The sequence below is a fragment of the Medicago sativa genome, chromosome 3 (assembly GCF_051527215.1).
Source record: "Medicago sativa cultivar Bolivia chromosome 3, Bolivia_mono, whole genome shotgun sequence".
Lineage (NCBI taxonomy): Eukaryota > Viridiplantae > Streptophyta > Magnoliopsida > Fabales > Fabaceae > Medicago > Medicago sativa.
In genome coordinates this window covers 30964772-30979222 of record NC_140751.1, presented here as the reverse complement: position 1 = coordinate 30979222, position 14451 = coordinate 30964772, and the positions used below count along the sequence as shown (strand labels likewise).

The following is a 14451-nucleotide window of genomic DNA, read 5'->3' as shown; positions in this document are numbered from 1 at the left end:
GAGTTTGTGATACTAAGTTCACTACCTTCACAAAGTTATATAGAGTATTGCAAACAATTGGTTTTGAAGGTAGAATTAAGTTCACGACCTTCTTCATACAACTAACAAATCAAGTAGATTAAATGCCCAAGATTTCCTAGTAGTAAAAAATAAATGAGATTGATTTCTTTCTAAAGGAGATATTACATTATGTAAGAGATATTTAATAACTTTTATATTTTTGGAAACAATAGAAGTTTTCATATAGAGTAATGCTATATCCCACGAAGGGATTTCTACGGATTCCACGAAATAGCATTATTTCTTATAAATTTCTTCTTTTTTCCTTTTTATTTTTTACAAAAAATAAAATAAAATTGAGTGTTTGGCGGAAAACATGGGTGTTGTTGTGTTATTCTTTGTTTTTGTGGCCTAACATTTCGTAGTAACAAGCATTACTCTTTCATATATATCAATAAAATTAAAATGTTATCTATAAATGAATGTGAAGAAAAATGTAATACTATGGATAATTATTAAATTACCATGCTTAGTTGGTCTTTTACTGATGATGCTAATTTATTCTGCATTTGTTTCATGCATAAGTCCATAATATAGGTGATGGTTTACTAAAACAAAACATTGTTGCACTTGACCAGTTCATATGCGCTTATATAATTCTTTACCGTGTTAATACTCAAGACCAAATCCAATTCTCATGTCCAATTAAATGTGATTTAATTGTTGTTTGTTATGTGGTGGTCCAATTATACGTGCTTCTGCAATACAAACTAGTTAGCTCAATTCCCTAAATATAACAAACTAGTAAGCTGAAGACAAACAAAACATTTGCACCCATTTTTCAGGTTTTTTTTATCTAACCTATGAAACTTTAGTTTTGAGTTTATGTGATTAAATACACTACATTTATATAGTACTTGCTAATAAATCAAGTAGAATAAATGTTGAAGATTTTCTACCTATAAAAATTAAATGTTGAAGATTTCTTACTGAGCAAGTGATGATTTCCATAACATTTCAACAATAACCTATATAATTTTTCTTTATAGAAAAAACAAACTACATAATTAATATTAGGATGATAATTACACTACATTTATATAGTAGTTGCTAATAAATCAAGTAGAATAAATGTTGAAGATTTTCTACCAATAAAAATTAAATGTTGAAGATTTCTTGCTGAGCAAGTGATGATTTCCATAACATTTCAATAATAACCACTACAAGAAAATGGTGTTTTAGATTCAGCTGAAAAATGGATGCTAAAAGGCAAATTGTGGATGCTAACAGCCATTTAGAGTCAGTATAGAGTCCAAAAAATTGACGACAGTAAAAGCTTGGATGCTAAACACTAGCATCCAGCTGACGCTAAAATAACATCTACAAAAGTGGACGCTAAAATTGAAGCTAAACACGTGTTAAAATTGTATGTAATGTAGACGCTACTTAGCATCTATAAAAATGGACGCTAAAAGTTGGGCTAAATTTAGCATCAGTAACTGTGAATGCTAAGATGAAAATTTAGAAAACTAAATTCTGTCAAGTTTAGCTTTCGAAATTGTGGATGCTAAATAATAAGCAGTCACAAGTTCAAAGAGAACTAGGTGAGATCATCCAAAAAAGCTTGGCGAAGTCTGAAATGTAAAATTAGTAGAAACTATACATAATCCTAAAGCCAAAACATAAGGTGACATTAGTTCAAGAGACTAGGTGAGGTCATCCAAAAAACACATGACAATTTTGTTATGTCCAACAAAAACTACAACATTGACAATGATTAGGTGAGGTCATCCTCTGATTGATCATCGAGAGCAACATCATAATGTGGATGTTGAGGAGTATTACGAGGTTGAATCATACTACAAGAACCATCACCTGATTGATTCTCTAAAGCTGCCATCCGTTGCCTAAATTCTGCCATTTCAGTATAGAATTTGTTCTCCAACTCTTTGGTACGTTGATCAGCCTCAACAGCTCTTTGGTTTGCTTCCTCGGCTCTTTGGTTAGCTGCAGCAGCATCTGCACGCGCTGCAGCTGCCTCCTGACGAAACATCTCAATCGCCTTATTTTCAGGAGGAAGAGACTCTTGAGTTAGATTAAGTACACCTGGTCTAATATTGCCAGACAAAGCCCCGGTACCGTAACACTGACCTCGAGAAATACCCCCAGCAACATCTGCCCATAATTGAATTCTTGTCTCTCCATCCACCTCTTGTATATCACCAGTAGAGTCCTCATCAATTGTTGTTAGCTGAGTCAGACGCTCTTGATATTTTTCCTGGTAAAAAAAACACAACTTATTATTATATTGTCAAATCAGCGAACACATTTGTAGTGCATGTTTCATGTCTATTCCTAAAGGTAACATGCATGTAGTTTACAACAATGCATAATTTCCGCCACAATCCAAAATGTATGTAACCAATTTCAATTCACACCAGAGAATAATTCAGCAACAGAGAATAATTCTTATAGTTCATAAGACAACCAAATTATATTACAGCCCAATGAATTGATTTTGCTGATATATCACAATCATCTTTTATGTTGTAACATACATATAAGAGAAACAAAACATAATAAAACAAAGCCTGCCTGTATACACGCGGCCATGCAATGTAATATTTAACATCACTAGCTAGTCTCAACTATTGTGTGATAGTGATTTTGTTTTTGTTACATTAAAAACAAACATTAATTGTAGTTTTGCTATGTAGGTACTAGCACTCAGCTGATCCTAGGTTTCTAATTCTTATAGCATTAGTTCAAACTTATGCTTCAAATTCTGATTTTAGGTTCCTAATCTTGTCTTAGAAAAAAATTACAATTCACATTTGCACCAATGCAACTAGTAACTCAATGCCAACTTCAAAATTTTACAATAAATAACTTACATAAGTTTTTCCAGCACGACTTTCAACCCAATCACCAGACTTCCTCTTACGCGTGAACAAGAAGAGCTCATCGGGATAGATAGGTCGTTCTAGTTTTTTGCACTGCCAATGAAGTCATGAAACAAATTTAAGGGAAATTACAAAAAAAATCTAGCAATGAATATTTAAAGAATTTAATGAATGCATACCATGTCTAGAGCCACGTCATGGTGAGCCTTACGACCTGTGGTGTGGAGAGCTCCTCCCTTGGTTGAACCCCGATTAGTCTTATTTTGTGAAGAAAGCTTCTTGAAATTGTCTCCTTTCCAATAGTCAAGAAGTGCATCATATGCATCCTCTCCCATCCATTTAGGTCTTTTCCCCTTATTTCTTACTTTTGTAAGCATGTCAGTAAGCCTCTTGGGGCACTTTTTATTAAATATGCCCCTGATTTCCTTAGCATGATGTGGTTCCCATGAAACATATTTCTGTTAGACAATATAAATATAGTAAATTTTACATCTTAGTCCAAAACTGACAGACGATAGGTATTTATTCTCAACCATTATGCTATATTCTTACCGAAAATGTTTTAAACCAGTCATCTTGAGGAACCTTTTTCCAACACGAATAAGCAGTGCGAAATTGACGCCTAATAGCCTTCCTCATGGCATTAGCAGCTTCATTGCTAGGAGACAATCTACAAAAAAAAAAAACAAAATAACTATAAAAGAAATAGATTTTAATTTATAAAAGTAAGTGCATGATAAATTGTAAAAGAAACAAAAATGAAATACCCATGACCAAGAGGGCGTATGACAGTCTTTATAATATCATCATCTTGATCGTCCTCTTGTTCATTCTCTAGGTTGTCTCCCTGCAAGCCCTGGACATGAACCTCCTCTAGGGAAGGTGGTATTATCGATTGGGTTGACAATGGTGCAGTCACCTGGGAAGGTAGGACTACTGGTGGGGCGAGTATGACTGCTGGTGGGGTGAGTAGGACTGCTGGTGGGGCAGGTTGGACCACAGCTGGTGGGGTGAGTTGGACTGCTGGTGGGGCAGGTTGGACTATAGCTGGTGTCTCTTGGACTATTGGTGAGGTAGGCTCGACTGATGGTGCTAAACCCAGTTTCTTTCGCCGTATCTCGTTGGCTACAGCAAGCTTCTTGGTGGCTCTAGCAAGATCTCCTGGTTTTAATACCTTCAAATGAATTTTTGTGGAAGACTTTTTCCGCTTATCTCCATGACATTGTCCAGCCATTTGGTCAAGCAATCTGTTTTCCAAAACAGAAAAATACAATTAGAACAACTGAAAGCATACAGTTAGAACTAACAGAAAATAAGAGAAATGTGTGAACGCTTAAGAGAAAATACATACAGTTAGAACTACATTTTTAACTATAAACTTCAATGCATGATTATCATCACCTTATAAAGAAAATGTCAAAAAGAAAAAAAGTTGTGATCAAGATGATTCCACAAAGACTATGTGAGACAAATAAATTTGAAAAAGAAAGGAAAGAGATTGATGAAACACATTAAAGATAAATGTAGGGACGTACAAGTTACTTTGAATGCACTTCCAACCTCCCCACCTTACTCATTCACTCATAGATCTTCCTTTCTAATCTTACTACTACTTATTTATATACTACTAGTTTATCGTTCCTTACACACCAAAAACTATTCTACTAAATATTCATTACTTATTCAAATAGTACTTACTATATGGGAAATCAAAAATAAAAAATCTTCACACACCAAAAAGTAGTTGAGAGAGAAAAGAAGGATACCAGCTCGAGAAAACGTGAGAGCCAGCAGTGAAGAACTTCAAGGAACAATTTTGCCTCCGAACAGTGAATCAGTGAAAGGCGATAACAGAGACAACAGACTGAGACAACAACGAAGCAACTCGGAACCTTCACCGGAGACAACGTCGAAGCAATTCGAGAACGTTGATGTCAAATCCTGTTACCAAAGATTAACCCCTTAACATTTCAGTAGCAAATTCTGTACTTTTGTAATAACAGTACCAAAGCACACATTTAATAACTAAATCGCCAAAATTAACCCCTTTATCTTGCACTCTTACTAGTAGAGTAATAAGGTAATTTCAATTAATTAAGCGCAAAGTTGGAATCCACATATCAGGACACAAGTAGACATATTTGTAGACATATTTGATTTTTGTAGTTAAATAATGCTTTCACCAAGTAGACATATTTGTAGTTAAGTAATGCTTTCAAAGATGTCCAACTAGAGTTATGAAATGTGAAAACAGACACAACCATAGCTAATGGAGTTGAATCCTCTTTTGTTGGCAATGATAGATGACATGGTAGGTAAATTTGTTGTGAAAGAAGCAAAAGAGAGATAACTAATTGAAAGAAAAAAACGTGGAGGGGGCATTTTACAACAAACAGATTTATTATGTAGCTTCAATTAATTAAGCACAAAGTTGAATGCATCTTCATTTATGAAGTAAGAGAACCAATATTCAAACCACACCAACTTCATTTCATGGATTAGATCATGGAGACCGAAAGGGGGTGAAACCCACAAGATCTAGATTTTTTTTTTTTTTGAACCAAGATCTAAAATGTTAAGAGAATTTGATTACTGAGATACCCTTTAAGCCTAAAGTAGTATAAGAAAATCAAAATTTAATAAACAAAGAAGCAGAACAATTAAAAGGGTATTCTTAAAACATGATTGATAATGGTTAAACATAAGAAGAAAGAAGAACCTGAAACAGTTGCTTGGAATTGGATTGGGAACGTAGCCATCACTAGGTAACCATTGATTTATCGGTAGCAAGTGATTTTGAAGAGGATATGGATTTTGGTTAGATTGGGAAAGTAATTTTGGTTTTAGGGTTTAATGGAGAAAGTGTCGCTCACATGGATATTTGTGGATAAGAAGAAAAAAGAAAATAAAATAGTGGTGGAAAAAAATATGTTGGGAACCGTGAAAAAAAATTGTGGGAAAGAAGAAAAATGGGGGAAAATGAAATTTTGTCAAAATAAATAAAGAAAAAAGAAATTGAAAAAAATGTGTAAATTTTTTAGCATCAATATTTGTGGATGCTATTTGTAAAATTAAAAATTACAAAAATTTAGCATCATAATTCATGGACGCTAATTCAATAATAAAATTTTAAAAATATTAGCGTCTACAATATATATTATAGAGTCCACAATACTGAAGCTAAATTTCATAATAAAAAAACATTGAAAAAAATGCATTTGCATCAGTATTTTTGGACGCTAAACACACAATCTTAGCATCAAAAATGCCCTGAAGCTAAAATTTCTGAAGCTAAATGGCTATTTTCTTGTAGTGAACCTATATAATTTTTCTTTATAAAGAAAACAACCTACATAATTAATATTAGATGATAATACATGTAAGAGGTATTCACTATCTTTTACATTTTTGGGAAATCAGCAATTTCCATATATCTATCTATAAGAGGTATTCAATTACCTTCATTTTCTATGTGCAATTGGGTTCCAATTGTAGCTTGTACACCAATGGGATCTTTAAGAGAAAATCTCATATGCATCTGATTTATTGAAAATCAACGCTTGTGCAATTTAATTATTAATTAGTTTTGAATTGGATCATGTTACAGTTAAGGAACAAAATAAATTAAAATAATTTATAAATAAATAAAGTATTGAACACAGAGATTTAATGTAAAAAACGTTACTATAGAGATTAAATTTGACACATCAGTATCCAACAAGTTTTAATTTTCTTAACTAAATTGTAGTTTTACGCTTTTACTAATCATAAATTGTTAATTTATTGTAAGCACAAACCATACAAAGCCTAAATACAGCAACTAAATTCAACACCAAAGATAGACCCTACAACAAGCTGCAGGCATACAACATAACCATAAATTAAAAACAGAACAATAGAGCATTTAATTTCAGCACACAAGTTCAACACAACAAAAAATAACAACAAAGCACCTAGTTACTCATTATTTTTAAAAAAAACTTGTTTTGGCATAGAAATTGACCTTAATCTCAACAACCTTAAATTCAACATATTAATAATTGAAAAAAATTCAATGACTTTAAATATGAAAAATATCCTTCATTATTTAATAGTTAATCATTATTAGAAATAAAATACTGAAAACAAAAAGAAATAAGAAAAGAATGGGTTGCCTCCCACCAAGCGCTTTCTTTTACGTCATTGAGCTTGACGCACCAACACCCAAGTCAGGGTGGATATTTCCATTTTGATTCCACAAGCATTCTCTTTTCACATCAACCTTTCTGTTGGTACTCTCAAGATTCACCAGCTTGAGCACTTTTCTGGTTCTCAATTCAATGACTTGGCGATTTTTATTCTTTGGATATTCAACATTCTCCTTATTTTTACTGAAATGAGGATAAGGCAACTTCACATAGTATGGAATCACTTGAGGCTTATCACCATCCTTGAGGAGCTGACTTTTAGACTTTCCCAAAATGGAGCTTGCATCTATGAGTTTCTCTATTTTGTCTCCCTCCTTCTTGGATTCACACTCAACTTTCTATTTCTTACTCTTATCCACTCCCATAAGGATAGCTGCTACTCTCCCATCACTCACTCCAATCATATTACATGTGTCGTTCTTTTGATTGTTGGAAGTTTTGCCACCAAAACCTCCCATTGATTGTGCTGCCATTAGTTTTGACAACTGCCCAATTTGAGTTTCAAGATTCTTAAAGTAAGCTTCATTGTTCTTTTGCACACTTTCTTGATTTGACTTTATCTCTTGGAAGTGTTGAGGCAAAATCCCTAATTAATTTTAAAGATAATAAACTTTAATGATTAAGGATTAAATGGACTTTGATTAATTCCTTGGTATTTAACTTGTGCTCTTGAGTGTTTTACTAAGACAGGAACAAGGTTTAAATCATACCAAGATACAAGAAATCAAAGGATATTGAATTCATGAACTAACTCTGCAGTTCAGAAAGTTAGTTCAGAATGTTGATCAGTGAGTTGATCAGAACGTTCTGATGGAAATCCAAAAGGGTGTTCATAAGTAAACCCAGATTCATCAAGAACGTGAAGAACATGCAAGTACACTTGACATGAATAAAAGGTCCAGAAAAGTACATCTGCATGAATCTATCAACAACTAAAGGCATGAACAAGGAATCATGTCAAAAGGATCTTTAATGTTCATCCAAGACTATGAACATTAAAGCACTAGGAATATTTCAAGGAGAATTTAATCCTAGATATTGCATTCACTGCACTTCAGTTATGTCTTTACAATTAGGATTGATTACATTAAAAGCTAGTCTTACAAATCATCCTAAAGTAAGAACAAATGGAACATGCTGATGTCAGAATGTTCATTTCTGCACATGCTTCAGCTATGAACAGTGTAGTTGGTGAAAAGTTAGCAAGCAAAGCAAAAGGAAATCTTGCATCAGAGATAACATGTACTTTGAACAAAATCAAACAGATTTCCTGGAAGCATAGGCCTGAAGCTGCAGATCCACTATCCTCTCTCTCATGCACAAAGTCCAAGACAGATTTGAATCAACTTTATCCCACCTTTTCCAGCAACTTTTGATGCATATGGAGAAGTTACCTTTTGATGGATAAAGCCCAACAAATCTCATTTCACGTACTGGACAAACCCAGAAACTCATCAAACATTCATCATTGATGAACCCAGATGAAGAACATCATGATTATCAACATTCTGATGAAGAACACAGCAACATTCTGATGTTCATCCTTGGAACACAACAACATTCTGATGGTCAGAATGTTCACCCAGATTTTCAAGTAAAAGCTTGTGGGGCCCAGGACACGTGGCTTAACACCATTGGTCACCTTACAACGGCTATATGTGCCCAAAAACTCTATAAATAGAGATCAAAGGCTCAGCATTACTTGCACCATTGCAAAGCATATAAGTAAACAACTTGATTTTGTTTGAAGCTCTTGCAATCTGAAATTGATCAATCTCTAAGGCTTTCATTTACTTAGTGCACATCAATTAAACAATTGGCTCCAGCGGCACTTAACTGTTGTTAATACCAACAACGCTCAACTGTCGTTGGCTTCAACAGTAGTTAAGTATCATTACGATCATGTCATATTTTTGCGAAAATATGACAGAAAAATTGCACAATATAAACAAGTTAAAAGATGCATTACATATTTCTTGACGTCAAATGAGTGTATAAACCTTCTAACAATCATATTTCAATTATGTGAGACCATGATTTTGCAACAATAAATTCAAAATTTGGCGTTTTTTAATCGAAGAAGGGAAAAAGTTAGTGAATGAATAAATAGGTGGAAGTATGTTGCCTTATAAGTGAAAAATACCAAGAATGACAGATAACTGTCGTTGCAGTACAACTAAGAGCAGTTAACTGCCGTTACGATTATCCAACGGCAGATAACTGTGACTGGGAGGGGGGTGTATTTAAATTTTTTAGGGTGCCGGAAGAAATATTAAAAGCCTAAAGAGTAATTTTCTAGAACTTAAACCGAAGATAAGTCTTTGTCTCCTTTGCATTATTTATTCCTTTTATATTATGCCATAATAACTACATCAATTCAAATTATGATAAAATAGATAAGATTAAAACCTCATCCCTAATTGAAAACTCCCTAACTAACCAACTAGGTCAACATACGCAAGCACATAGCTCACCAACTGAATGATACATTGATACTTGTAGTTATTATACCAGAAAAAAAAGAATCATCTCGTGTCTCCTTCATTGGCCACCAAAACCTCCAAGTGATATTAGAACTCAACTTCTACCCAACCCACAATCATTCATAATGCATGGAGTTTGATTTTAAAATGATTTAATGCTTTCACAATATGTCGAGGTCCTTTTTTATTAGTATTATAGTATAATTAATGATAGACGTATAAGCTAAGCCATTTTTTTTTTTATTTTTTTGCGTACAAAGAGATTTTTATATCACTTACTTTTGTTCTATTTGCGATGATATGTGTTTGGGGAATGTATTTGGTGACAGAACATCTTTATGTGAAAATAAAATGAGTTTAAATTTTTACCTATCGTGGTTGCCTACCTAAAAAAATTATACGGTCAACAAATCACAAGCAATTATATGAAGTTTTTTAAAAACAATTATGACTTCCTTAAAAAAAAAACAATTATGATTTAAATCAAATATTTGTAATTCGCTCATGATTATGATTGAATTACAGTCTAAAAAGTTATTTACATTTACATTATGTACTAATTAAATAAATATATATGAAAAGGTTTAGTAAATCTTAATATTTTATGTTAATCTTTGAACAAAATACTATGGATATTGAAGACTAAAAAAAGTTACTACATTGTTAACGAATTGTCTAAATTTAGAAGTAGTTCTAATAAAATTCAAGGAATATAATGATATGTTTATAATAAATTGATAGTTTACAAAAGAAAAAAAATTGGTAAAGTAACTTAGTCACTAGAATTCAGGTTTTAAGGTGAACAATTGGGGTGTTCTAGGTTCAAACTCCAACCCATGCATATAACAATGCAATGTCCCTGCCAATTGAGTTATGTTCACGGGAACTAGTGTACCAAATTTTTTCGTGTGTATACAAATTAAATACAATTTTTCGACAAGATATAAATTAAATATATGAGAAATGCCACAAGACATACAATGGTAACAAATTAGACGAATTTTTTTTATCCATTAATTGCAATGTCAACAGCCTTATAATATCCACGAAAAACCACTTTTATATTTTATTGTTTTGAAAAAACTAATTCTTGAGTAAAAAATAAAATTCCATTTCATTTGTTAATTATTTTTTCGTAAAATATGTAGCACTGCACATGATATATGTATTTTATACTTAGATTGAATAGTAAAACTAAAAACAATTGTCCAAATGCTCGGTTAGTGATTTGATTGATACTGAATGAGTACTAATAAGAAGGAAACATTTTCTTTATAAAATAAAGTCGAATATTTTTTGTCACAAAAAAAAAAAAATTGTCTCAAAATTAAATAAAAAATAGTCTCAGATTAATTAACTCTTCTCTTTTTCACTTTTCAAAAAAATAAAAATAATCTTCTTTTTCAGGTAAAAAAAGGCAACGCATGCATTTATCTTACAACCTACGTTCAATTATTATATACCCACGTGAAAAAGAAAAGTGCCAAAATATTTAGGGTCCCAAATTCTCTCTTTCTCACATTATTTATTCTCTATTAAGCAAAACGAATGCTAAATTACATTTTCTTTCTTTGTCAATGTCTTGTTTTCTATTTTATTTTGCATTATTGTCTATATCTATATAATTTCTTGAAAAAATAATATTTTTTGGTGTAATTAAACTAGGTATATTCTCTACGTGCAACCGTATAAATTAAACTCTTCTTCAATAAATTTAATATTGTTGTATTTTTAGATAATAAATTCGAACTCAGTACTTCTAGTTAAGTTTAAGAGTTCCCTTATTGTATATTCAAGTTCTCTTGGTTCTTGAAAAATTAATATGACACTTAAATTTTAAGGCAAACGGGGACAAAATTGAATATCCTATTAGAATATTGATCAACTCTCATATTTTAAATATATTTGCTGGACTTGTAATGGATTCTAGCAAGTAATGATTAGCTACTCAATTATGTGCAATTTAAGCAAGTAGGCACCTCCCCTCAAAAAAAAAGAAAAACCAAGTAGTCATTTCATATTTCATAATTAACACATAGACGAAAAGCATGTCATACCAAATCACTTATTGCTAACTTGTCAAGTCAGTGATGCCATAGAAAATACGTTTCCTATGCTCTTAAACACACCTAATTAATTGATTTGGTTTAGAATTTGGCAGCATTAATCTTAATAAAGTAGAATTTTAAAACTGGATAATAGGACAATTATTTGAAGGATAAGATAATCTTAATAAGTTTGAGGGTAAAATATAATTATTTTGTATGTGTAAAATATATAAGATCTTATGAGACTCATCAAAATTAATTATGCCAAAAAAAAAAATGCTAGAATTTTGTGCTGACACAATCAATTCTACCCACCGAAATCATTTTAGTTGGACACAAAAATCTAAAACAAATACATATTTAAGTTGGTGGAAATTTACAGAACAAAAGCAAAATTCAACAATTCTTCAAAATCATCTTAGCTAATTAATTAAATATAATAAAAAGTATAGTCTAAAAGCCTAAACAACTCCACCTTAGCATTAGTTAGTTAATTTTAGTTGGCCTATCCATTTCTTAAAAACATCAACCACTTTAAACTCTCCAACCTACCCTTCCAAAAGAAAAGAACACAACATTTTTGTGAGAATTAAGAAACTTCTCAATTCCTCACCCTCTCCTCTTCTCTCTAGTTGAAGCAAAAACAAAAAAGAGACCAATTTCAATGGAAGTCTCATACAAAATTCTAAGAAGATCAATTCATAGTTTTCTTCAAAACTATCAATATTTCACCATAACAATATCAATTCTAGCCTTTCCTTTCTCAGCATCAATACTCCTCTCACAAGCATTAGTCCCTTTTTCTTCATCCCTTTTCCCTCAAATATACAATCACCTAAAAACTCTCTTTGATGCTGCAGGCTTTCCCTCTTCATCACAATTGTTCACTGTTCTCAACCTTAAAGTTTCTCAAACAATCACTTCCTCAATCTTCACACTTCCTTTCACTCTCACCTTTTTCCTCATTGCAAAAGCATTCATAATTCAAGCTTTGAATAAAAACAAAGAAAATTTGCAACCTTCATCTTATAATTATAAACCGATCCTTCACACCTATATCTACAACACTTTCTTCATTCTATCTGCAAATGCTACTACTTTTTGCTTCCTTTTTCTTGCATTTAGTTTCTCTGAAGGGCTAGGAAACTCTTCGTCGAGTTTCACCCTTTTTCTCTCGGCTGCAGCTGCAGTTTTGTTCTCTGTGATCCTCGCGAATGCACTCGTGATATGCAACATGGCACTCACGCTATCTGGTGTGGAGGGACATGGAGGTTATATGGCAATTCTGAAAGCATGTATTGTTCTAAGGGGAAAAACATCAATGGCTTTGTTCTTGGCACTTCCTGTTAATGTAGGTTTGGCTGCCATTGAAGCTTTGTTTCAATTCCGGGTCGTGAGAGGGTATTACATTGATGAAAAGTCATGGTTTTTCATAGCTTTGGAGGGTATTTTCATTGCTTATTTGTACTCAATCTTCATCATCATTGACACTATTGTGAGTTACATGTTTTACAAAAGCTGCAAAGTAAGAGGATCATTGATTGACAAGGAAGACAAACATTTTTTGAGGATTGAACTCATAGAGGAGGACAGTTATTATGGTTACCTGGGAATCAAGAATTTTCAAGAACTACCTTGAGTAACATATAAGGTTGCATATTGTTGTTATTATTTGATCAAGGCTTTCCTACTTATGTTTCTCAAAAAGAAAGAAGAGCCACAAGTTATTTTAGCAGGTATTTGAAAAAACCAATTCTTGTTTGTTACTCAAAAGGAACCAAACCGATCGAGCAACTTTCGAAGGCATAAAGGTTTCAATCTCAGCTATGTGCAAGAACAAGAAGCTGGAGATTAGTTCATCATTACATTTTAACGTTTTTCTTTTAAATTTTTTAAAATTTGTCTTCTTTTTATTTCATCACTTGTAAATTGATTAGTAATATAATACAGTGTGAATAATACAAAACTCTTGCTTAATTACTTCCCTTGCACTTTAGGTGTAGTTAGGCAATGCCACATAATTTCTTGTATCTGATTGTTAATCTTGGCTTTTACTAAATCTAGGAGTTACTTGCCTCATACATAATTTCTTTCTCAGTTCTGTTACAGACAAGCCGGCAAAGTGGTTTCCTGTTTTGTTTTCAGGCTAAAAGTAGAAAACACTTAACTATGTGGGCCACAATGAATAACAAGTTCATTCTGCATTAGCTCAAGCCTCTCAATCTATCAAACAATGACACAAAAACAACACTTATATGACACTGACACATCAACACTTATAATAATGATTTGAAAAAATAGAATGTAACTGCTCGTGTTAGTGTCATGTCCGTGTCAGACATTGATATGTCATACATTGATAAATGTCATACATTGGACACGCCTTCAATCTGAAACATTAGTGACACATAGCTATCAATTCCCTTTCAGAGTGCATCTAACAATCTACAGGTCAAAATCAATGGATGATGGATGATACAATGTTGCTATTATTAGTATATGTGATGTATAAACTCTAGTCTATGGAACTCATTCTTTTATGAAATAAACGACAATATGAGGAGGCTTTCTTATTTGAGGCCACCAAAACAAGGATAAAACCTCTCGAAAGACTTAATTTTCTTAAAAATCAAATCAATGACCTGTCACAAAATATTGTCAAACATGCTTTCACTGTGTCAACCACATGGCTTTAATAAATCAGGTAACCTTTTGAACTATAATCACTCAAGCAAACAATAATTATAACTTTAAACAATCAATGTTCAATGACAGTAAACAATTAGAGCTGAAAATGTCTATCAAGTGCAAATAAAGATGCAACAAGTGA

The 14451-nt window shown here is 32.4% G+C and overlaps 2 protein-coding genes across 2 annotated transcripts; one reads left to right on the top strand and one right to left on the bottom strand.

Annotated features, from left to right (window-relative positions):
• Window positions 1-1580: 1580 nt before the first annotated feature.
• On the bottom strand, window positions 1581-5758 carry LOC146937101 (uncharacterized). Its single transcript, XM_085751559.1, has 7 exons — window positions 5623-5758; window positions 4670-4844; window positions 3671-4150; window positions 3456-3573; window positions 3083-3361; window positions 2895-2996; window positions 1581-2278 (listed from the first exon to the last, which is right to left on the bottom strand). Exons 3-7 carry the CDS (start codon window positions 4135-4137, stop codon window positions 1778-1780), a joined length of 1467 nt encoding a protein of 488 aa, XP_085607685.1. The 5' UTR covers window positions 4138-4150; window positions 4670-4844; window positions 5623-5758; the 3' UTR covers window positions 1581-1777.
• Window positions 5759-12095: 6337 nt separating this feature from the next.
• LOC146937100 (uncharacterized) lies at window positions 12096-13598 on the top strand. Its single transcript, XM_085751558.1, has one exon. It carries the CDS (start codon window positions 12286-12288, stop codon window positions 13258-13260), a length of 975 nt encoding a protein of 324 aa, XP_085607684.1. The 5' UTR covers window positions 12096-12285; the 3' UTR covers window positions 13261-13598.
• Window positions 13599-14451: the final 853 nt, after the last annotated feature.